The sequence below is a fragment of the Lynx canadensis genome, chromosome C2 (genome assembly GCF_007474595.2).
Source record: "Lynx canadensis isolate LIC74 chromosome C2, mLynCan4.pri.v2, whole genome shotgun sequence".
Classification (NCBI taxonomy): domain Eukaryota; kingdom Metazoa; phylum Chordata; class Mammalia; order Carnivora; family Felidae; genus Lynx; species Lynx canadensis.
In genome coordinates this window covers 10,541,502-10,567,577 of record NC_044311.2, presented here as the reverse complement: position 1 = coordinate 10,567,577, position 26,076 = coordinate 10,541,502, and the positions used below count along the sequence as shown (strand labels likewise).

The following is a 26,076-nucleotide window of genomic DNA, read 5'->3' as shown; positions in this document are numbered from 1 at the left end:
ACACCAAGATTGTACAGCCCACTCCTAGAACTCTGGAGAAAGTTTTCATCTTCAACATCAGGCTTCTGTGATAATGAAACAACTACAAAGGTGTAGACAATAAAATGGATTTATTTAAAAAGAAAACTACAAAATTTGACATTGAGAGAGATAAAAAAAAAAAAAAAGAAAAAAGACCCACAGGATTTAAATTGATAAATACAAAAGCGATTGGCTATAAACAATGTAAAAATACATTTCCCAGTCCCCAAGCAGAACATAATTTAAGTATGGCAGTTATAAAATTCTTACATTGTATGCATTTTCTCTTAAAATCTTTAAGAACCATTTTAAACAGTTTATTTGTATAAAATAGAACAAATCTAACATGGCTGTTAATAAAAAATTATGTGACATTTCAGTTTATTGAGTTTGACCTTTTTCGGACATCAAAGGGGTTTTGGTCCCAAGTTTTCCTTGAACTTTTTTTATTCACCACGTGGTCTTTTTACTCGAATTCCTTCTACAATAGAAGAGGGGGGCCAGTCATGGGTCCCATAGAGAACAGGATGAAGAAAAGTTCCAGAGGGACCCAAAATACCAGCAAATACATTATCTTTCTGCAAAGGGAAGGTTAAGTGGCAGCTAAGAGGCCCACTTCTGCACCAATAAAAGAGACGCAAGCCAAGCCTCAGAGCGAGCAGCGCTGCGGCTCGATGCCGACGTGCTGTACGGAGGCGGCCAGCTGGGACACGTCCCATCAAACTTAACGAAGCCCGTGCGTGCGCGGGGACCCTGAGGTAGCCCGGATGGTTTGCTGTGAAAGCCCAGCTGGGTCTGGATGATATTTAAAATGACAGTGTACAGTCAGGGGTGAAATTCCAGAACTTGCTGACCGTATGCTACTTATCTTCGAACCACTCTTCATTCTTGGGACCAGGACCCAAGCTATTTCTCCTCTCGTGGATGGTACGCCCAGTAAAGACGGCATCCGTGATCGGGTTCATTATCCCCTAGGCGGGTAGTGGTGACAGCACCACGGGCACTAGCATCCAAACTTGGGAACAAATGGATACAGTCCCGAGTCATCGAGAGAGGGCAGCAGCCGTGGGAGGCCGTGCTGCTGAACTCTGACCACCGCACCTGCCACATCCACACACACAAATGAGAAATTTCAAACGGATAGGGTCATTAAACGGTCTCACTGGGAACACGATTCCACTCCTTCGGAAGGAACACCCGGTCCACCTAGCCCCGGAGACTTCCACCAAAGTCCTGAAGTACCTGACACATGGGCTTACTGCCTTCACACCAGAGTCCTGAGTCAAAATTCTAAGAGGAGGACAAGAAAGACCTACTCTGTGAACCCCTTGCTCAGAAAGGACCAAGTGCCCTGGCCGGCTGGCTCTAAGACAGCCTGCCAGCAAGAGGCCATTCTTGCAAACGATCAGAACGAGTCTGAAGCGGAATGGCTGGGCTGCCCCTTACACCATCCTCAGGGTTAACCTGGGCAGGAGAAGTCAGAGTAATCCCGGACGTGGGAACAAGAAACCTAAAGATCCCGCTGCATACTCTGTGCAGTTAAAAGGGCCCCAAAGTTTGGACTACCTAAAGACAACCGCCATCGGCCAGAGACTCCTCTCTGTCAGATGATGAAACAGTGTATGGACCATGTGGATAAAGAGAAAAGGGAGAATCTCAAATAGATGAAAAATCAAAAGCTGGGGTTTTGAAAAGAGGGTAGGCTTCAAAGAAAACGCTGAACAGACTGATACAGCTGTATTAACTTCGGTAGGAAGAGCCATATATCAACAGGGGAATGGACCAATTCCTAGCTCCCAGTATGAACTTATCTCTTCAGACAGTGGTAAGCAGTTGAAGACTATTTTTAATAATCACTGTATTGTTCAAGAAGTGTATCTTTTTTTATCTTTGGTCCTTAGCCATGAGAGTTTCTTCCATTTTTCTGTGTGTTATATTATATAAAAAATCTTTTTTTTTTTCGCTTATCAACAACAAAGTGCAGTATAAACATAGGGTTTCTGATATTGTTTCTTTTCTACGTATAAAATAACAACACCTCCCATACAGTTTCTATTATGCTAGAAAAGGTCTCAGAAAGAGTTAATAATAATTATCCTAAAACATTACAATATAATTTTAAGGCTGAGTGAGATACAGTAAAGCCTGGGTATTTCAATGACAGAATAAAAGATCATCAGTTGAGCTATGTGATTTAAAGAAACAACTGTCCTCCGAAACAGAAACAAAACCATTTCATTTGACAGAAGTTTTAACTGTTATTTAAATATATATTTTTTTGAAACAAAAAGTTCTCTGGCCTAATTTGTGGTGACTGACACAGAGTCCAATATTGATAAAAGTGCCTTCCTGCCTTCCCCTTGTTCCCCCAAAGAAGTGGTTTAACCATTACATAAATTCTACAAGAGTTTGTGCCAGGGCTCAGGCATTACGCAGCTGATACCTTATGCAACACCTATTCCCTAGGTCCTTAAGCATTAAGTGGTTCAGTGGCCTCTGTCCTCCTGGTAGCCTCAGGTTTTCTCATCTGGGACTCCTGTTGTTTCTCCCAGACCATACTGGCAAAGTCAAACAGGAACATAAAACTTGCTAGGAATCCAAACACCTGGGGAGAAGAAAGGGCGAAGGTTGTATGATGAGTTTTGGAATGTGATCTCACATTTCCTACTGGGCTCTCAAAGCGTTTTATACAAGCAACACGATTCATCAATTTTATCTTATACACGTTATTCTCAGCCCCTGGTAATAAAAGACTTTTTAAGGTCATCAGAAAACTAGAAGTTACAAAAAAAAAAAAAAATCTAGAATAATGGCTACTAGTTGAAGTTCCACAAAAGAGAGATGTCCTGCCTTATGTGTGCATGTGGGATGTGGGGTGCCAAACCTGTGACACTAAGGTTAATAGATGAAAAACAAAACCGTAGAAAATGATACAAAACACAGGATTATTGGCAATGGTTAGACTGACTCACAGGTGAGATAAGAGAAATACGTGAGTAGGGAGTGAGTGAAAATGGCACAAAGTGATCACTATCAAAACAGAAATTCTATTTTGAAGATACTTTTAGTTAAATTACCTAAAAAATATTTTCCAGTTACTTGTCACACTGTCATGACACAGCAACATGACACCACGACCTACTTCCTCTTCCTTAAATCACTTCCTCATTGCACTCCTCTAACATACGATCAAGCATTCTGAGAATTCTGTTAAGAAGAAATCTTCTTCACTAGCAAAACCCTTAAAGAAATGGGGGCCAAAGAACGGCTCTGTAAAAAGAGAAACTGATGTATGTGATGGCTAAAGTCCCTTCCACCTCTAGCACCCCATCTCCATGATTTTTTATTATCGCTTTTTTTTTTTTTTTAGTTTTAAGTTTTCCAGTTAGTTAACATACAGTGTAATGTCAGTTTCAGGTCTATAGTTATTCAACAGTTCCATACATCACCCGGTGCTCATCTCGACAAGTGCTCTCCTTAATCCTCATCACCTATTTACCCCTCTGGTAACCATCAGTTTGTTCTTTTTTTAAAATTATTTTAATGTTTGTTTATTTCTTTTGGGAGAGACAGAGAGAGAGAGAGAGAGCGTGCGCGCCAGGGAGGGGCAGAGAGAGAGGAAGAGAGAATTCCAAACAGGCTCCGCCCTGTCAGCACACAGCCCTACGCTCAATCTCATGAACTGTGAGATCATGACCTGAACTGAAATTAAGTCAGACATTTAACTGAGCCTCGCAGGCGCCCCCAGCAGTTTGTTCTTGATTTTTAATATTTTGTTGTAGTTCCAATCTCTTGACTTTTCACACCCAACCCCTCAAGAATATGCATCCTGCCTCATTTCACTATAAAGCAAACTGAACTCCAAATTCATCAATTTACCCAAATAGCCCCAATATATCCAACCTAAATTTAATTATCAATCCCACATCTCTAAAGCCAAGTCGCTTCTCCTCTCTAGAGTCTTCATTTTGGCTTGATGGCATCTATCCCCTTACTGGGCAAACATATTACACGCTTTAAGGACAGATCAGATGTCACTGTGTCTGTGAAGCCATCCCTGACCCCCTCGAGAGCCCCAGTTCATGCAGGGCCCTCTATGCCGTAGCATCCAGACAAATGATATTCCCGATCTTTTGCTCACATACTTTTCAATTTTTTCTTCTTTTTTTAATGGACTCCCTTACTAATTTAAGTCTGTAAATTTTTTTCATAAGTTGCAAAAGGTAATGTCCAGCATATTATAGTGAGTTTTTTTTAATTTTTATTTTTATTATAAATACTGAGTTTTTAAATTACCAGTCACTCTTAAATATAGCCAATGAAATCTAAATACTGTAATAGTCTAACACATCACCTAATTATACAAATAAGCTTTATTTTAACAACCTGGAATTTTATGCCATGCTTTTTTCCCCCTCTTCAACTCAACTTTCCTCAATTCTATTTCACTTCCTCTAAGGATTTTATAGCAATGAACTTCTATACCTTAAAACATTTCACTGATCACCCTATCATACTCCTCTGCAATACAAATATATATATAAACTGAAATTAACCATAAGGGTCATTAAAACTTAGATCTTTCTCTTCATGTACCGACTGGTTCATGTATTTATGATTATGGTTCAGGTGTAAGTATTACTTGTTGCTAGAATGAGTCAAGGTTCAGCACTGATTTAATTTCGGTTTTGTTTTGACATGTGTGCTAACAAATTGCTCACATGAACAGGTAGATATAACCATGCAAGTCCCTGAACTCCTTTTAAGTTTTCTATAATTGAGAGTAGTTTTAATGATCTATTAGCTGACAACTCAATTAATTATAACTTCAAATTTGTTATGAACAAAGTATTAATTGGAATCCAGCTGACTTGCAAGAGGATTTGTTATTGTCATTTGTCTGTGTTCACAAATCCACGACATGGCCCTTGATTTGTAATTCTGAAATCCAAAAAGCTACAAAAACTCAAACGTTTTCATGATTTACTTGGCTCAAAAGTGACACCAGGCAAAACTACTTACAGTCTTTATCCCCTTTACTGTGAGTATTCATGGTTCAGAAATATTAACATGTTGGATTACAGGGTCTGCCCCAGGCCCTCTGCAGCACTGCCTTTGTAAAATCCAGAATATTCTGAATTAAAAAAAAAAAAAAAATCTGGTCCTCCAAGGATTTCAGATAAAAACATTTCCTTATCGATCTCATCTATCAGGCTGAACCTTTCGATCATTTCTCCTGTGTATTCTCTACACCTAGTGTGGCTATTTTACACCTGCTACGTATGCGTGTTTTTGCTGCACTGCAAAGTAGAAAAGAAGATAAGGAAGTCAGATAACAAAGTCAGTTCTACCCCTTCCATTAGCAGGAACACATTCACATGTGGAGTGATTAGGTTTTTATTAACAAAACTTGGTCAAATTCTAAGCACAGGTTCTAGGTTGCTATATCATATTTATTTGCTCTTAGGTCCTCCGTTCAAAATTACACTGAAAAATAAGTTAAAAGATGAACAATGCTCCCCTATTGTATAACCTTTTAGTACTTTCCAAGCTCCATATTTCTAAGGAAACAAAAATAAGCAAGGGTTCAAAATACAAGGTACTCACAGTGGCAGCTGTCTCAGCTGGGGTCCTGTCATGTGTGGAAACGAAAATGATGGATGCCAACAAAAACACACATCCTGTGCCCAAAGTAATATAGAAATCCTACACACGTGCACAAAGAATACAGTAGGGTTAGGTTCACAGAAGCAAATGTTTTTGGCTTTTACTTTTAAAAAACTTTGGTGACACAGCTTTTTCATGCAACCCAAATTTACATGCTTCAGCTTCTAACTTTTCCATAAGCTTGGCATTCATTAATTACCCTGTAAAGGAATGCTATCCATACTTTGGATGGGGCATATTCAGAGCACATCACAAGATAATCTTTCAATAAAAGCAGTTCCCCAAAAGGCCATGCGTGTGTATGTGTGTGTCGTTTTCTCTAGGACATATTAAAATTTCCAAAGCCATTTATTACATGCCATCTTCCTTCCAGCAAAAACAAAAACAAAAACAAACAAACAAAGAAAAACCAGAAACAAAAAAATTTTTCTTCCCTTTCAAAGTATAGATGGTCCCTGACTTACAACGGTTCCGCTTATGATTTTTAACTCTGGTGCCAAAACACTATGCATTCAGTAGGAACTGTACTTCCAGCTGTGGGTGTGGGTCCTCTCTCAGGCTGGCGCTGCGCGGGGTGACCCTCCATCGTGCTGCTGGGCTGTGGCAGCGGCTCTCGGCCAGCCCCCGATCACGAGGGTAAACTACCGTACTCTGACAGCCCTTCTGTATCCACACAGCCCTTCCGTTTGTCACTTTCGGGACAGTATTCAATGACATGAGTCAACACGTTATTATCAAACAGGCTTTGTGGGAGATGACTGTGCCCAACTGCAGGCTAAAGTAAGTGTTGTGAGCACACTAAGTTATGATGTTCAGGGGGCTAAGTGTATTAAATGCACTTTTGACTTAACAGTATTTTCAGCTTACGATGAGTTTTATCGGGATGTAACCCCGTCATAAGTTAAGGAAGATCAGGATTCTCTGCTAGGATGGCCTCTCTGAGAGTACTTCGGTGCTTTGAAAGCACTCTAGAAAAGAGAGAATCAGATGAACCACCTGTCATTAACCAAATAAAATTATGCCAATAGTATGTTTTTAGACACATAAGCTTTCTGGAATAACGTATTGCTTTCAATCGTTCCAAGTAAGTAACCCAAAATGAGCTTGTATGATGAACTTATCTGCTCTATAGAAGCTTCCATATCTCATCATAATGTAGCTCACGACACGAAGTTCTCCATGGGTTCCCAAGGGCTCTCTGGCATTATCTGGTAAGGCTCCCTCTCAGATGCCAACTGCAAACAGCACTTGACATGCACACTCGATTCAGAGGAGAAACCGGTAAAATGACAGCCATTGCTCAGGGTTTTAAGTCTGATACTTTCAGAGTTTCCTGAGATGCATCTCCAGTAAACCTAATATGGATAAAACTACCCAACACAGAATTCCCAGGCTGTCCGCTGTTCACGTAACATTTACAAAAAAATTTAAGAGATTTTCTTTTTGCTTCTAAAAGAGGTGTTTTTCTATAATACTTTTGTTTTTCCTATTCCTTTGAATGTTATTTCAAATCGGCGACACACAAATATAAAACTCCATTTACTAATATTTGGATTTCATTCAAGGAGGTATTAAACAGGACAACCATTTTGAGACAGAATAATTTACTGTTCGATAAATATGGGCTCTGGAACCAGACCGCCTGAGTTCAAATCCCACTTACACTACTTCCTGCTGTATAACTTTGAATTTGTTACTTAATTACCTGTGTGCCTTAGTTTCTCCATCTGCAAAATGGGAATAAGAACAGTATCCTCTTCATAAGTGATTCTAAAGATTTGAGTTAATCTGTGGAAGATGCTTAGACCGCCAGTATCAGGCACACAGTAAGTGTCCCACAACTTTTGGCTACTATTACTCTTGACAGAATGTGAGCCACAATAGCATGGAATAGAAACGATTCTCCCTTCAAAAAGCTTATTGGTCCTCCCTAGACACTACCACCATCACCACCCCATCACACACTCAAAACAGAAAACCTCTGACATTAAAAAAGTATTTGAGTCCGGTAACAGGTCAGGAGTAAAAGTGATTTTTAAACCTTTCAAACAAACATGGAATCCTTACAGTGTTAGGTGAAAAGTACAACATATATGACTGTAACTCTTAATCATCAGCTATGAATAGACACAAAACACCCAAAAGAAATAAAATATTTACAGTTTTTTTGTAAAATATCTAAAAAGGCTGTTTTAGGATGAAATGACTGATTTATTCCTTGCCCTACCCCCAGCATTTTAAGATCAGCACTTACTCTAAAATAACTTAAATGCTCAAGATGTCATAAATGTTTTACATCTTGTAAATTAAACTTTACATTAAACTGGAAAATACTGTAATATTGTTTCTTGTCAAAAAGATCAAGGTTCTTAAACACTACAGATGCAGCACTAAAGTTTAAACATTTCTAAAAATATTCGTACGGACAGTGATACTGTTTTGCTGTGGAGAGAGTAAAAACTGAAAAAAAATCACTTCAATCTTAAATGTTTACAATATAAATTCATACACTGGAAGTAAAAATCAATCAGCTCAGAAACAAGTTAACTTTTCACTTGCCCCAAATCTTACCACATACCTGTCTGCAGAAAGGAAGGACTTAGAGATTATAAATACGATTACCAAAAGCTCGAAGATATTCTCTGTATCCTCATCTTAATATGCATATTCCATACAATAAATAGGCTCTGTTACTGTCATCATTATACAGAGATCTAGATAACGGGGGGCTGATATCGGCCATGACAGCATCTAAAGTTGGCTAGGGCACTGGTTCCAACAGGATTCAGCGGTGGCCACAGAACGGAATCCAAAGTGTGGAGGGTTTTTCTGGGTTCCAATCTCGGTTTATTTTTACCCTAGCTGTGTAACTTTGGACAAGTTACATAACCACCCTGAATCTAAGTTTCCTCAATGGAAAAATGGAGCATTACAATATGAGGATTCTAAGTCACAGTATATAAAGTATCTGACACGAGTCTGTGCTGACAGCAGCTGTTACCAAGGAAGGTAATGGAACAGTCATATACTGGCCACACCAAGATCCGCATGTATGTGCTCATCAAAGACTTGATGGATGGGATTCAGACTCTACCTGTTTTGTTTTGTTTTTTTCAAAGTTACTTTTTTAACTATTGTGGTATCAATTTTTGTTTAATTTTTAACCTTAAAATAATTCTTTTAAAAGAAGGTAACAGATCTTACAGCACAAAATGATAAAGGGTAGTACAAAAGGGTGTACAGATAAAAATAAGTATCTTAGGTGTATACTAATATATGACCCAATGTTTACTTCTCATTAATTCAAAACAATAACAGAATTTTACTGATTTGTATTTATCTTGTTACACCGTTTTGTTTTGTTTTGTTTTTTTTAAAGTAATCTCTACCCTCAGTGTAGGGCCTGAACCCACAAACTCGAGATCAAGAGTCACATACTCTACTGACTGAGCCAGCCAGGTGCCCCTATCCCTTATTCTTAATAGTTAAAAATTTACCCTAAGTTTTATCTTTTCCCTCAGAGATGTGAATTCTTACATATGTCGACCCTGACATGTACAATTCTTCACAAACCACTACTGTTTTACTCCAATACTACTGAAGAAGTAAAATGCTCAATTCTTCCTTCCTTCCTTAAGTGCAGTCAGTGTGTGAATCATCTCATGTGTCATCTCACAAATCCACACTATACTCAAATAAAAACATGCGCTAGCAGACCGGGTTTAGAAAGTTATGTATCACTGATTTTGTGAAAATAAAATTTCCAATGTGCACTTTCATTAAAAGGGAAATTTCTGAACAATGAATTCAACAAATGCCTCCTTAATCCACTTATGGATAAATTTCTTTGTAATAAAAATCAAAACCACAGGTAGGATTATGTGGTGTCACATTTTAAAACATTTTTTTACTACTATTTTTTTTTGAGAGCGTGCACATACACATGGCGGGAGAGGGCCCGGGAGACAGAGCCAGAGAATCCCAAGCAGGCTCCATGCTCAGTATGGAGCCTGACGTGGGGCTCGACCTCGTGACCTTGAGATCACGACCTGAGCTGAAATCAAGGGTCGGATGCTTAACCGACTGAGCCACCCAGGCACCCCTGTGTGGTGTTTCATTTTAAAAGTTCCAGAAATACGTCACATTAGTTCATCACTCTCTCTAGCATCCAGCGTAATGCCTGGCACAGGACAGGTACACAATGAGAAACTGTAGAGCCCAAGAGCGACACACTGAAATGTTAGAAATCAAAAGTGACAAAAATCCTAGTTTTTAAAAAAAACCTAACGGGAGTTAGGGGAAACCACCCATAACTGTAAACTCCTGGCCGTGTCCGTCCTCCTTCTCATCCCATTTTCCCCCGTCTCCCCCACCATCTGGCAGGGAAAATGGAGTTGCCGAAGGGCAGAACTGGAACAATGGATAGTGTCTTCTCCTGCTCCTGAGTTTTGCGAGCATCCCTAGTTTGAACAATGAAACAGCACAGGACTCCCAACAGCTATGTTCTTCACAGAGGGATGACAGGCCTTCATGCTTACCGATGACTTGACTTTGACAGCATCGACTCTGTCATAAACTGGAGTGCAGTACACAATCAGAATGAGGAGACTCAGGAGAAAGGCACTGCAGCTCACAAATTCAAAAAAGTAAAGTCCTCCACACAAAGTGCATTGTGACACGACTTCCTCGCAGACGAAGGCCAGCAGAGACAGCAACTACAAAAGAAACAGAACATTTCACTTAAGTGTTTTCCGGAGAAGCCTACACTTTTCAGAAAACATACGGGTCCACGCAACTATCTGTGAAGCGGAGACCAGGGCAAACACGATTACTAAATGCAGCTGATCCACACAGAACTTACAGTCCGGTTGCCTTGAAGGGAATCCAAGTACGCAAATAATTAACTACCAAGTGCTAAAGGCCAGAATGGGCAAAACACAGCGTGTTGCTATAAAAGCACACAGGAGAGGCCCTCCACTTGGGGGGGTCAGGAGAGGGTTCCCGAAGGACAGGAGGGTCAGCTTCGGGGGTAAAAGACGGGGAAAGAAGCTCGAGGCAGAGAAGCAGTCCACAGAAAGACCTGGAGGTGCAAGAGCTTGGTACCCCTCCCACCCCAATGCATACATATATCCCCCCGCCCCACTGAACCATGCAGTGAGTTGAGTCCGCATGGTTCAACTATCCAGTGTGAACGAAGGGGACCGCAGCACAAAAATGATTAAACCAGACTAGGGAGGTAAGCAGAGGCTAGATCTAAATGTCCTCTCTTATTATTAAAAATCGGATTTAAAGGATTTTCACGCAAATGGGCAGCACAATCAGGTCTATGCTTTTAGTAGTTCTTGCTGGCTACAACATGGAGAAGGGACTGGGGAAAGGGCAGATCCTGGGATGGACATCCAGTTGGGAAGGTGATGTAGGAAATCAGGGCAAGACAGTGACCAGGTAGTAGTAATGGAGAACAGTCTGAAATCATTGCAAGACGCAGTAGAAGCCCTTATCAGGACACATTTAAACAGAGTAGGAAAGGGGCACCTGGGTGGCTCAGTTGGTTAAGCATCCATCTTGGGCTCAGGTCATGATCTCACGGTTTGTGGGTTCGAGCCCCGCTGTCAGGCTCTGTGCTGACAGCTCAGAGCCCGGAGCCTGCTTCAGATTCTGTGTCTCCCTCTCTCACTACCCCTCCCCCACTCATACTCTGTCTTTCTCTCTGTCCCAAAAATAAATAAACATTAAAAATAAATAGATAAATAAATGGGGTGCCCGGGTGGCTCAGTCGGCTGAGTGCCCGACTTCAGCTCAGGTCATGATCTCACAGCTTGTGGGTTCGAGCCCTGCATCAGGCTCTGTGCTGACAGCTCGGAGCCTGGAGCCTGCTTCGGATTCTGTGTCTCCCTCTCTCTCTGCCCCTCCCCAACTTGCACTCTGTCTCTGTCTCTGTCTCTCAAAGATGGATAAACATTTAAAAAAATTTAAAAAATAATAAGTAAATCAATAAACAGACAAATAAATAGAGTAGGAAATAAGATAACATACTTGAACGCTTTAACTTAAAACGAAAAAGCACATTTATTCACCAATCTTTTGAAATTGGGCTTTTCTTGGAGTTTGAGCCTACTGACTGCAACTCCACATCATGTTTTCTGCACTCATCACTTTCTTCATCTGTAACTACCACTTCCAGACCAATGTTAGTTGAAGTGGAGCAAGGCCTTGGACACCTGAGAAGCAGAGTGCAGAATCCTTCTAGATTTGGACAAGTTTTACTAGCCTTCTACAACAGGCATCTCGCTCTAACTTAATTCCACAGCAAATACTTTAGTAATTTATTTTTCGGACTTGCCAAAGCATACAATTTCGTTTTCACGGGAAACAATTCCTTTCCACACTCAATTTTAGTCTGTGTGATATTTAGTTAAACGTCTGACGATAGAAAGCGTAATTAGCAGTATTGCGAATAACACAAGTCGACTGATGGCAGAGGCGAGAGTGTTCAAGAGGGCCTGAAGTCATATGCTCACTCGAATGTAAATTTAAAAAATTAATTAATTAGTTTAAAAAAAAAAGCGCGCAAGAGGGGCCTCAAGTGTGCTCAAGAGTGCCAGACAGGGGCGTGGGTCAGAATGCTGTGCCTTAAACGGACAATGGTTCGCTCTGGTGAACTCGGCAACTCAACATTACATGAAAGCACCCCCACTGTCGTATGCACACACGATACTGATGCACTGGGGCCTCACTGCAGAAAGAAGAGTCGGGTCTTTTTGGTTTTTCTTCTTTTTTTTAAGAGGCAAGGGTGCTGGGGAGAGAATCCATTCAGTTTTAAATATCCTGGGTATGAGGGGTTTGTGAGAGAGCGAAGGAAGGTATCTAGGAGGCAAAAGGGTACGCAGGTCTACAGCCCAGGGGAGAGGTCGCAGGTGGAGACGAAGACGTCGGCATCAGCCAGTGAGATCCCCCAGAAGGAGGAAAGCTAGCTTAGTGCAGAACTCTGAGCAACCCCACGATTTAAGGGATGGGCAGAGGCGGAGACACCAGCAAAGGACAATCAGGAACAGCATTCCAAGCGGGTGGTAGAACAAGAAAAAAGGATTTCTACCAAGAGAAAGTAATCAAGAATAATGAATGCTACTTAGAGGTCGGGTAAGAACGACACTGAAACACTTACATCATACTGGGCCACAGGCGGCTGCTGGTGACATCAGCAAGCCCATGGCAGTGTGGTCAGGCAGGGAGGCTAAGATTACAGCACTGCACAGTGAGAAGTGAGAGGAGGACAAAGCGGTGAGATAGAGCCAGCACAGTCACAAGCTGTACTTTGGAAAGACTGGCCAGACAGGGGAGTAGTGGACAAGGTCAAAGGGATGGGAATTTCAAGATGGGAGAGAACTGAGCATGCTTAAAAAGGCAGAAACCAGTAAGATGGGTGGGTCTCAAGACGAGGAAGAAAAGAAGCTCTCTATAGGTAGGATTTGGGGCTCAGGTTTGGGGCTAACTCTCCTCTAGAAACAGAAAGAAGAGAAAGAAGAGAGGTTCACTTGGACAGGTTTGTGTTGGGCAGGGTTGTGTGGGTTGTGTGGGTTTTGTGAAAGCTAGGGGAGTTTCCTTTGAGCGTTAAGACCATCAAGATGGTGACCTAAACCAAAGCCTATCGGGAAATGTCATTTTGCCCCTCAGGCCAGAAGCAACCAGATATATTAATGGCACCAAGAGCGCTACCAAAAGAAGCAGATACATGTCACTGCATAGTATAAAAATGCTAACCTACAACATACTGTCATCAAGAAGAAGTCAATGGCACAGCCACTCTGGAAAACAGCTGACCAGTCTCTTAAAAACTAAACAGGCGACTGCCATATGACCCAGCAACTGCATTCCTACCTTCTCCAGGAGAAATGAAAACTCACGCTTAGGCAAAAAACAATACATGGATGTTCATTACAGTTTTATTCATAATAGTTCTGGAAACCGGAAACCATCCAGATGTCCTTCCACCATGAAGCAAACTGTGGTACACCCATAACACGGAATACTGCTGAGCAATAAAAAGGAACAAACTTCACATACACAACAAGTTAGATCATCTGCCAATTATGCAAAGTGGAAAAAATTCCAAAACTCAAGGGTTACCTACTACATGGTTCCACTTACATAGCCTTCTTCAAATAACCAATTACAAAGCTGGAGAGCTCATTAGTGGTGGCCAGGGGAGAGGGGAAAGGTGTGGCTGTAAAGGGGTGGCAGGAGGGAACCCTATGGTGATAGGACGGTTTCTGGAACAGTTGTGGTAGCGACTCTAGGAAGCTACACATGTGATAAAACTGCAGAGAAATGTACACACACACACACACACACAGAGTACAGAGGTCCTCCCTGTACATTTTGCTTCACAAGTTCCTGTGAATCTAATTATTTCAAAAGAAAAAGTTAAAAAGGAAAAGGTCAAACCTACATTGGTATGAAGGCCTCTAAGGGATTTCTCCCCTCCAACGAAATTCTGAAAAGAATCTATGTAAGGATAAACACAGATCTTACTGCTAGGATTTCCTACAAGTTAGTGAGTCATAAAATAGTCCAGCATATCCCAAACAACTTCATTCAGAGAGAGGTCAGGTAAGGCACTCCCAATCATTGCACCCGGGATACAAAGTGACACAGCAAGACGAATCCCAGAAAGCCATTGTGTAAAGGTACTTCCCCAATCTCCTGAAATTATAATTACAGGATGAGTTTGTACATGACTCCAGTATAATAAAATACTAAATGTCTAATATTCCATTTGCTTTATTCTTGCCTCTATGTTAAATCTTACCCAACTTTTCGCAGTTTCTCTATGAGAAATTTGCAAAATATACCTCAGGTGTACACAAGTCAATTAACTGTGAGAAGATCTCAGCCTAAAACTCTAACTGGGGTCTGAGAAGAGTTGATCGTGAGCCATTCTTATTACAATAAATTAGATTATCAGGAACACTCCCATCTGTGTAGCCTATAGGACAGTAAAATCTTTTCTAGAGACATACAGACTGCTTGTCTATTCTTTGCAAGACACTGGCAGGATCTAGCTCAGGTAGCAGCAATCAGTGTCTTCATTACAAGTCCTGCTCCAAACTTATTTTTTTTTAATTTTTTTTTAATGTTTATTTATTTTTGAGACAGAGCGCGAGTCGGGGAGGGGCAGAGAGAGAGTGAGATACAGAATCTGAAACAGGCTCTAGGCTCTGAGCTGTCAGCACAGAGCCCGATGCGGGGCTCGAACCCATGAACCGTGAGACCATGACCTGAGCTGAAGTCGGAAGCCCAACCGACTGAGCCACCCAGGTGCCCCAATCCTGTTCCAAGCTTATTAACAGGAGTCATTCTCACTGACCTTAAGCCTCAGATGGGTATTAAAAGGCAGATTCTGGGGGCGCCTGGGTGGCGCAGTCGGTTAAGCGTCCGACTTCAGCCAGGTCACGATCTCGCGGTCCGTGAGTTCGAGCCCCGCGTCAGGCTCTGGGCTGATGGCTCAGAGCCTGGAGCCTGCTTCCGATTCTGTGTCTCCCTCTCTCTCTGCCCCTCCCCCGTTCATGCTCTCTCTCTGTCCCAAAAATAAATAAACGTTGAAAAAAAAAAAAATTAAAAAAAAAAAAAAAAAGGCAGATTCTGCACGGACATCCTGAGAGACTAAAGGGGTACAATACCAAGTTTGGGCATTTACTAGTTCATACTCCCAAGTTAAAGGCCAAGAGATCGGCACTACAAACTATATTCAGTATGAAGTTTACTCCTGACTCCCCATCTCTGTCCGATGCCCCTAACCTTCCTATGTATAATCCCCGACAGCACTATACGGTACCTTTATGTTATACACCGGAAACTGATACATGTCAACTATATCTCAATTTTAAAAAACTTTTTCAAAAAGTGTATTTGAGTATTATTGATCCAACACTGTAGTATGTACAGGAACACAAGGACGGAGCAGCAAGATCAGTGCATAAGAAAACAATACACCTCATAACTGAACATCCATTATCTGTAAATTCGGGAAATCTCAGGAGAATGCTTGGATCCACCTAATAGTGGCTAGAGAAGGGTAAGTGGAAAAGTGAGACTCAAAGCAGGGCCAAGAGACACATACGATCTAGACAGACAGAGGACATTCCAGGTGGGGGACAGAAAAGAACAGATTCATGAAGGCAAGAATTTGCATGGTAAGCCCTGCAGAAATAATAGGACAACTGACCTAACTGGGTGGGGAGTGATGATAAAAATGTTTAAGGACCCAGGTGTTAGGTTATGTGATGATCTGGCCAGGGAGTATGGATTCTGGATGAAAGCAACAGGGACTGCCTGCCTGGTTTAGCTGGTTACAAGGCAGGAGGCGCAGAGGACTGGGTGGGGCGTGAAAGAGTATCACAGTTCAGGAGTAGGAAGGAAAAGAGAAACTAGCACCTGACAAACAAGTCACAGGAAGTATAACACTTCTTAGGAAAACTCCTTAATAAGCAAGTAAACAGGGGCAGCTGGGTGGCTCAGTGGGTTAAGCATTTAACTCTTGATTTCAGCTCACATCATGATCTCATGAACCTCATGTCCGGCTCTGTGCTGACAGTGCAGAGCCTGCTTGGGATTCTCCCTCTCTCTCCTTCTCTCTGCCCTTCCTGCCTCTGCTTGCAAACGCACACACTCTCTCTCTCTCTCTCTCAAAATAAGTGAACAAACTTAAAAAAAAAAAAAAAAAAAAAAAACTATAGGGGCACCTGGGTGGCTTAGTTGGGTTAAGTCGATTTTGGCTCAGGTCATGATCCCGCGGTTCCTGAGGTCAAGCTCCACATCCAGTTCTGCGCTGACAGCCTGTTTGGGATTCTTTTTCTCCCCCTCTCTCTGCCCCTCTTCCAACCTCACACACACGTACTCTCTCTCTCAAAATAAATAAATAAATAAACATAAAAAAAAATATATATATATATATATAACTTACAAAAAAAGCAAGTAAACATACTCCAAATCATTAATCAAAGTGAAGGGGGTGGTAGTAAAGTGGTGCTTATTTTATTTTAATCGTATTTTCTAATTTATGTATATTTTTCGGTAAACAAACACTTTGTAAAAAAAAATTTTTTTTAATGTGAAAGTTAAGAGAAGTAATAATTTCAAGAAATGTGTAGTCCCCAGCATTAAATACCAAAGTGGTTAGGGATAAGAAAAGAGGTAAGGTCACTGAACTGGGTAAGGAAAGAATGATGAATGTTAAAAGTAAGTTGAAAGGGGCGCCTGGATGGCTCAGTCAGTTGAGTGTCCAACTTAGGCTCAAGTCATGATCTCGCGGTTTGTGAGTTCGGGCCCCGCGCCGGGCTCTGTGCTGACAGCTCAGAGCCTGGAGCCTGCTTCGGATTCTGTGTCTCCCTCTCTCTCTGCCTCTCCCCTGCTCATGCTCTGTCTCTCTCTGTCTGAAAAATAAATATAAAAAATTTAAAAAAAAAGTAAGTTGAAAGGCTCAATTATTATTTTCTGGTAAAGTTTTACTCTCAGTAACATGAAGACCTCACATTAAATATTGCTTAATGAATACTAAGTACCTAACAACAGTATGCCCAGTGCCGCTTCTTCTAATAACATAAAATTTTCCCAAATAGAACTACAGGCATTGTCAAGCTTTTGGAGCTGGGAGCCTCTTGGAGGGCAGTCTCCTACCCTTGTGTCTACAGGTGATGGAATGAATCTCGGACAGGCCTGGTCCCACGCTGGCCAGGCACAGCCAAAAACCCAGGTCTCCTGACTCCCACTCTGTGCTTTCTCCACCCCCCCCCCCACCCGCATAAAAACTGCTTATTAGGTTCATTTGACAACTATGTATATCTGTGTAGGCTTCCCCTATAAGACTGGATTTTCGAAGTTACAATCAGAGTTCTGTGCATTTCCCCTTTTGCTGTTAAATGTTACATTAAAACCAACGTGCTAGGGTCAACACATTTGGGAAATCTTAGTGACTAAGACATGGCTTACTCACAGTTCTGGTGATTTAAACATTCAAATAATGACTATCCTGTGTCTCTCTCCGTTTCAGTTTCACTACCCTTTCTGAAACTTCAGTCTTCCTTAAAATTAACAGTCGTTATTAAACACTAAGTCTCTACCATTTGTCTTTAACAGTCTACAACTAAAGCATTTCTCATAAAAAGAACTTTAAAAAAATTTTTTTTGGAGAGAGAGAGAGAGAAAGAGCATGAGCAGGGGAGGGGAGCAGAGGGAGAGAGAAACAATCTCAAGCAGGTTCCATGCTCATCATGGAACCCGATGGGGGAGGGGGGGGCTTGATCTCACAACCCTGGGATCACGACCTGAGCCAAAACCAAGAATCAGACGCCCAACGGGCTGAGTCAACCACGCGCCTTAAAGAGAATGTTTTAATGTTCGCCATTCATTATAAGGCTCCAACTACAAAATTATATTAATTCGTGAATTAATGACCTTGCTACTAAAAACCTGTAGTCAGGGGCGCCTGGGTGGCTCAGTCGGTTGAGCGGCCGACTTCGGCTCAGGTCATGATCTTGCAGTCCATGAGTTCGAGCCCCGCGTCGGGCTCTGTGCTGACAGCTCAGAGCCTGGAGCCTGTTTCGGATTCTGTGTCTCCCTCTCTCTGGCCCTCCCCTGTTCATGCTCTGTCTCTCTCTGTCTCAAAAATAAAATAAACGTTAAAAAAAAAAACAACAAAAAAAACCAACCTGTAGTCATATGTAAGATCCAAGTAAACAAATCTGTCAGCCTGAAGTTCGGCTAAGCCTCCCTTGCCTTAGGCAAATATTGACTCTCACAAAGGTTCAAAGATATAATTTGCTGACATTATGGATCTTCCTCAAGGTAAAAATATAGCATTTCAATTTAGTACAGATCAATTTTCACATTTAATGGTGAAAAGGACACCATTATAAGATAAACTGCTTCTAGGTGATTTGTTTCTTGGGACCTACAGAGTCTAACTTCATTTTATAATTTGATAAATTTAAATCACTGGTGAATTCTAAAGCAAACCGCTTGCTTGAAGAGTCATTATAATCACAGTACTGTGCAGCCACCAGGACATTCAACTGGTACCATGCACACAGTGCCAGCTTGTTGCAGAGAGAATATTGCACAGATTTAGATCACTGCACCAGCTTACTAGCAAGGAATCAGGTGGCCAGTGGCAATGTTCCCCTTAAGACAAAAACAAACTCCCTCAAAAATAACAACTCCCCCCCCCAACACACACACTAGCAGAAGGACCAATCTAAGGATAAAATACACTGATAAATAAACTGCATAAATTTAGGACTGCAATGACTCCTTACACTGCATTCCCAGCTGAGTCTTTATTTCTTCTTTGGCTCTGGAAGGGCAGTTGGTAGGTAAGGGATGTTTATATTCTGGACAAGCCTTTGACAAAATAAAAGTTTTAAAGGAATGGTAGTAGACACAGCTATGCAATTCCAAAAGTATCTAACTCAAGAGCTAGTCATGCTCTTTTATCTTTGACCTCTCCTTCCGTTTGTAGGCTCCCCTTGTACCTCTTTGGTGTTCAGCTCTGTACCAGCACCCCCCAGAGCCAGAGATTTGTAAAAATCTAACACAGTGAAAAGAACCTCGGAGGAAAGCTAATCCAGTCTCCTTTAACTCTAGGAATGTCCTAAGTAGGCAGAGTCTGATTTTTAAGTTTTAGAGTAAGATTCCTTTCTCTTTTGGGGTTTTCAGAATCTGGTAAGATTTGGGGGTCTGGAATAACACACACAAACACAGAAATGCACCACATTTTGGATAAAATGTCACATGACTTCCAGTTCCCTTGTTAAAGTACCTCCTCTCCCAATTATGGGGTTCTCCATTACAGTAGTTTCCTTATTGGAGCTCTGCAAAGCTACTTAATTAAAAAAAAAAAAAGTTATCTAGGGGCGCCTGGGTGGCTCAGTCAGTTAAGTGGCTGACTCTTGATTTCAGCTCAGGTCATGATCTTGTGGTTCATGAGATTGAGCCCTGAGTCGGGCTCTGCATTGACAGTGCAGAGCCTACTTGGGATTGTCTCGCTCTCTTTCCTGGCTTCCGTGCTCTCTCTCAAAATAAATAAACTTAAAAAAAATAATAAAATAAATAAAAAGTTATCTAAAGTAAAACAACCTAAAGGCAGAATGTGGCTTTTAAGAATGTACTTCTACTTTAGCAAAGAAAACTTTGCCTGTTGCCCAAGCTGGATGACAGTTTTATTTCATATATAACTTCCTTGGCACTTTCTGCATAACTCCTACAATATACTGTTGTGAAAAGATAAAGGACATTATTGAAACAAAGCAGGAACTAAAAGACAACAATCAAAATGGAAAGCAATAATGAAATATTTTTTAAAATCTGTTTTAAAGAAAGCATTCTTGGGGCACCTGGGTGGCTCAGTCGGTTGAGCGTCTGACTTAAGCTCAGGTCATGATCTCGTGGTTCGTGAGTTCGAGCCCTGCATCAGGGTCGCTGCTGTCAGCACAGAGCCCACTTCAGATCCTCTGTCCCCCTCTCTCTCTGCCCCTCCCAGCTCACACACTCACTCTCAAAAACAAATAAACATTTTTTAAAAAAGAGAAAGTATTCTTATAACATTACAAGTTCCCCATAAAGAAATAAATGCATACCTCATTTTACTGCACTTTGCTTTACTGCACTTTTCAAATTGAAGGTTTGTGACAACAAGGAGTCAAGCAAGTCTATTGGTACCATTTCTCCAACAGCATTTGCTCACTTCAGGTCTCTGTGTCACACTGTGGTAATTCTTGCAATATTTCAAACATTTTCATTATTATTATACTTGCTATGGTGATCAGTGAACTCACTGAAAGCTCAGTTAATGGTTAGAATTTTTTGGCGATAAAATATTTTACATTAACGTATGCATATTTTGTAGACAACGCTATTGAACACTTCATTGACTACAGTATAGTGTAAGCATAACTTTTATATGCACTGGAAAACCAAAAAATTCATTAGACTCGATATTCCCTTTATTGCGGCAGTGTGGAACCCAACCCACCGTACCTGAGATATGCCTGTAAATGGATTTCAAAAAGAGACATTAGTTTTTATTCTTTCCCTCTTCTCCTTATGGTATGATGGAGAACAAGCAGGAATAGTCTACCAACTTTTGCGAGGCAAATTCGTCTGCTCCTCTTCTCCACAACCCAGTCAAAAGTCTATCACCAAAATTTCTGGTTGTATTCTTTTCCGGGGGTATGGAATACAGTTTATTAAAGTATAAATAAGGTAATGAGAAATTTTACTGTAGCTTTGCCATTTCTGATTAAACAGGAAAAAAACAGAACTGAAAATAGGAGATTTAAGAGGCAGGACACCAATACTGATGATGTCCTTAGAGCAGCAAGAATATTTCAGATGAATACGAATTCTTTTCTGTTCAACAGAGTTCTACTATTTATGTAGAAACATTTTCAGCTCTACTGCAGAGGAACACAGCTGATATCTAAAAGTCCTGTTCGAACTGACAAAAGAACAGAAAGAAGCACTTCTGGGCAGAAGGAACAGCTGATAACAAAGGAACAATGGCTGGAGGGAACCCCTGATGCCTGGAAAGAACTGAAAGGTTTCCAGTGTGAACCACCCAAAGTGAAGCTGGAAAGAGAGAGAGCCAGACCCTCTTGGGTTCCACAGGCCACACTGTCACCTGCCTCCAGTGATTTCCAAACTATTCCCAGATGTGATCGTTTTGATAAGTGGTGCCGGTTTTCTGACAGCTATTTTTCTCTTTAATAAAAATAGGCCATCTGAGTTCCAAGAAAGTTAAGTTCTGGTTATCGGAATTCTAAGAACTTAAGTTCTTCCTAAGGAAACCAACTGGCTATTTTTACTTGAGATGATTAAACAAAACCAACTTACAAACGTTCTAGGCAGTCTGATTTTTCCTCTTCCAGAAAATGGTCACCTTGGTTAAAACAGAACTTGGATGTCAGCATGTGTGTAATGTGAATTAAAATTCAAAGGTGTTTTGACATTTTCACTACTAGGTGAAGGCGCGTTTACTGCCTAAAGTAAACGGAAACTCAATAAAATTGAGGGAGAGGTATGCCATGCCCTACTTTTGCCACCTGCACACAAATACAAGCTGTCCCTTTCACTTTGTACTTCGTACACACATATCGCTCCTTCGGAGGTAATTCTTTTCCAGCCAATATAAGACATCTGGGAGACAATTTACTGAATACACACATCTCAATACCGTGAGGAGTAACGGAAGACTTTGTTCAACAAATTAAACTGCCCCATGGGCTCGTACCAGGAAAACCGCAAGAACCAGAGAAAGATAAACACAAAGCACGTCGTAGTCTAAATACAGGCATTTTGGACGATACTGCAGGGTAACAGCTGGGAGAGGAGACGAAGGTCGTAACAGATGATGGAGTGTCAGAAGTCTGAGCGGCTGACTTGGGTTTTCCGACGCATTTCCTGGACCCGCGTAACACGCTCCGGGGCCCTAGGTCGTCCTCGGGGACCCAGCCGGGGAGACCCTGGGGCTGAGAGGCAGCCCGGCGGCAGGAGGTAACGCCCCCCTTTCCAGCAGACAGAGAAGGAACTGGGGGTGTGGAAACCGCCGCTTCCTGAACAACCAGGTCGAGGAGAAGCAGCTCGGCAGCCTCCCAAGCCCGCAGGCCGGCGGCCCCGGGGCCAGACCCCCTCTGCCGCGGCCAGGCTCGCCCACCCCGGCCGCGGACTTACCAGCTGCAAGACTTTGAACAGGCGCCGATGCAACCGAAGCCGGCCAAGAGAGAAGTAGGCGGCCAGGCCGCTCCGGCCGCCCCTGGCAGGGCCCGGGTTCTCCTCAGTGGTGGGGCCGTACACCGCTCCATTCTCCATCGCCCAGGAACGCGGAGGCCGCACAGGTGGCGCCGCGAACTACACCGACTCCAGAAGGACCACCAGCCGGGCCGTCACTTCCTGGGCCTCCGCCCCCGCTTCCGCCCCACCCCGCCCCGCCCCGCCCCGCCCCGCCCCCGCTCTAGCCCCGCCCCCGCCGCCCTAGGCCTTATCCATTTATCAAACTTCGTAAAGATCTGGAGACTTTTCTTGCAAAGAGAACAGTTTGTCCTAAGGACCGAGTAAAGGAGGAGAGGAGATAAAGCTGGAGATGTAGGCAGAGGCCGCATAATGTAGAGGCCTTGCGGAGCAAGGAAAGCAATTAGGTTTCATTTTAAGCGGAAAGGATTGTCTGAAAGGACTTTCAGGATTGCTCCCTCCTGCATCTCTCTGAATTCCTTTTAGGCTTACTTGTCAAAATCACTGAGATTACTTGTCTCTTCCTTGTTCACCAGCTCCAACAGTCATATATTTTAATTTTGTGTAAATTTAAGGAAACTCATCAAGGAATGTAATTATATTTTAGCAACTGAAGTTGATTGAGTTACACGTCAGGCACACATATTTTCTCCTCAACAATATAATGTAGGTACTACCATTACTTTCACTTTACAGACCAGCAAACTGAGGCCAAGAACCGGAATATATCCAAGCTCAAACAGCCTGGGGTAGCTGGAATGCAGGTCTCCACAGTCTGACTCACAACCTTTGTTGCTAACCACGAACCCAGCAAACCTCTGCCTCTAACTCCATTAGGGCCTTAAAAGCCATAGAAGAGGAGAGAGGCCACTGCCGCCATCTACTTCCATATTTAATCTCTCCTCTTCTCTGTGGCCCCAAACCTCTCCTTCTTCTTCCAGTTATAGAACAAAAGCTTCTATTCAAATGAATAGAGACAAATAGATACTACTCTGTGGGGGCTGTGTACAGCCAGCCCAAAACTACCCTTCTGTCTTTGAGTAAATGTATTCTAAATGTCCTGCAGAGACCAGGCAGCTACCAATCCTGTTCAAGCAAACGAGGCCACTGTGTTTTCACCAGGACTACAAGGACTCACTGCCCTGTTATTCTTCAACTCACCATCATCCCAAATTACACACTATCCATGTCTGAAACTTACTTTGAAATTCACCCAAAAAACCAAGACAGGTTGATGAGCAGAGAGATGGATAAAAGGATAGACTTGTGATAAAGCCACTGCCGTAACATGTTAGTAGTATAGTATATGGGTGTCCACTGTCCTTTTTTTTAATGCAACTTTTCTGTGTGTTTGAACATTTTCAGAATAAAATATTTAGGGCAAGTTATATTTAAAAAACAACAACTTAGGGGCACCTGGGTGGCTCAGCCAGTTAAGTGGCCGACTCTCGATTTTGGCTCAGGTCATGATCTCCCAGTTGGTGGGATTGAGCTCCTCATCAGGTTCTGCACTGACAGTGCAGAGCCTGTTTGGGATTTTCTCTCTCTTTGCCCCTCCCCCCTCTTGTTCTCTCTCCCTCTCTCTCTCTTTCTCAAAATAACTAAATAAACCTTAAAAAAAAAAAACAAACTTTGAGCAAGGAAAGAAGATGGACAGATTCTCTCAACCCTCTTGGTTTATTTAAGGTGCACTTGGGCAATGCTATAATGGGTCTCTGCTTCTCTCTGAATTTAGAAGAGGATAATCATTTAGCCTGTGATTCACAAACTTTGGATCCATAAGAGTCATCTGGGAGGCTAACTAAAAATAAAGATTCTTGGAGATCTACCCCCAAATTTCTGAATTTGGGTGGGTCTTGGAAATATACTTTTGTAACACGTTCTCCAGAAGATACTGGTGAGAAATCCATGCATATGGAGACACACTGTTTTAAAGTATGATAAGAATGAAAGACATTAGGTAGGAGACGGCAGAGGTACCATAACTTACTTTGTCTTGATTGATTGGGGGGGGGGGGGTGCCCGAATCAATTAGATTAAGGCACTAATATCCCTCCCGGTTAAAAAACAAACAAACAAAAGGAAACGTGTGCATCACTTATGTTTTCTTTTTTTTTTTTTTTTAACGTTTTATTTATTTTTGAGACGGAGAGAGACAGAGCATGAACGGGGGAGGGGCAGAGAGAGAGGGAGACACAGAATGGGAAACAGGCTCCAGGCCCTGAGCCATCAGCCCAGAGCCCGACGCGGGGCTCAAACTCACGGACCACGAGATCGTGACCTGAGCTGAAGTCGGACGCTTAACTGACTGAGCCACCCAGGCGCCCCATCACTTATGTTTTCTTAGTAAAAGACCAACTGAAGAGTTTAGGGTTTTGTGAACAAACGTTTGTGTTAGGGAGCCCATTTGATGGGCACATCCACATGGAAAAGTGTCATGTTTGTACATGGATAAACAACACTGAATAGTTAAATGCTGAGACTTGCCACATTGAACTGAAAAATTTTATTTATGGAGAAAAGATATACCAAAGAGAAAAAAGTCTCATTTCAATTTTGAAGACTATTCATTTTTCTCCTTTAAGTAGTTAATTTTTTAAATGAAGAATTAGGAAATATTCACAAAAGAGTTGGTTGGGAAAGTATAGTTTGATGAGATTTTAGACATTCAAAAAATAATGTGGTGCTACTTTTTTCAGCTGAGATTTTGATTGTTCAGCAGCCCCTACTCAAAAACGTTCACTGTCCCTATTATCTATATTAGTACAGTTAGGCAATAATGTGGATACAAAGTTGCATCATAGATGAAGTCCCACAATGAGGCCACAGAAACGTCCATAAAGGACCATGTCATAAAACAGTGATATATGCCATAAAAAAAGAAACAAATTAAATGTTCTGGGAATTCAGAGCAGAGAGAAATCATTTGCCACTGAAAGGATCAGCGTGGTGGAGCTTCAAGCTGGGGGTAAACGAATACTTACATTTGGGGGGCACCTGGGTGGCTCAGTCGGTGAAGCAACCGACTCTGGGTGTCAGCTCAGGTCATGATCTCACAGTTCAGTTCGTGAGTTTGAGCTCCACATCAGGATCTGCGCTGATGGCATGAAGCCTGCTTGGGATTCTATCTCTCTCTCTCTCAAAACAAAACAAAACAACAAAACCTTAAAAAAAAGAATACTTATATTTGGACATGCAGAAACAGGACAGAGGGTATTGTAGGCAGAAAGGCAATGGGAAAGAAGGCAAAGGGAGTGCACACAGGCACAGAGAATGGAAGGGAGGAAGGACAAAGACTAGTCAAGGAAGACAACCTTGGAGTCAAATTTTGGAGGGCCTGAAAAATCAGGCTAGAGAACTGGGGCTTTCCTTTTATTAGCTGAACACTGAGGAACCACCAAAGGGGTTTGGGTTAGTGAAGTGAAATGACCAGAGCTCTTCCTTGGGGATGGTTTTCTGGCAGCCTCATATACACTGGATAGGTTACAAAGAGCCACGTAGGGGCTGTTGTAAAAGTTCAGGAAAGAGGGCACCGGGGCTTAAACTCAGGCGGTAGTCATGGACACAAAGGAGAGGGGCTGGCTTGAAGAGAAGCTGTGGGAGGTA

The 26,076-nt window shown here is 42.1% G+C and overlaps 1 protein-coding gene across 1 annotated transcript; it reads right to left on the bottom strand.

Moving 5' to 3' along the window:
* Window positions 1-395: 395 nt before the first annotated feature.
* On the bottom strand, window positions 396-22,635 carry CMTM6 (CKLF like MARVEL transmembrane domain containing 6). Its single transcript, XM_030329930.1, has 4 exons — window positions 22,414-22,635; window positions 10,227-10,403; window positions 5,629-5,727; window positions 396-2,626 (listed from the first exon to the last, which is right to left on the bottom strand). Exons 1-4 carry the CDS (start codon window positions 22,549-22,551, stop codon window positions 2,492-2,494), a joined length of 549 nt encoding a protein of 182 aa, XP_030185790.1. The 5' UTR covers window positions 22,552-22,635; the 3' UTR covers window positions 396-2,491.
* Window positions 22,636-26,076: the final 3,441 nt, after the last annotated feature.

Bases quoted from the DNA above. Each gene is read 5' to 3' on its own strand.
- CMTM6 (XM_030329930.1), bottom strand. From the start codon at position 22,551: ATGGAGAATGGAGCGGTGTACGGCCCCACCACTGAGGAGAACCCGGGC. The intron at 5,728-10,226 runs GTAAGCATGAAG...GCACGTGTGTAG, and splicing joins CTGTCAAAGTCAAGTCATCG to GATTTCTATATTACTTTGGG. The intron at 2,627-5,628 runs GTGAGTACCTTG...TCTTCTCCCCAG, and splicing joins CAGCTGAGACAGCTGCCACT to GTGTTTGGATTCCTAGCAAG.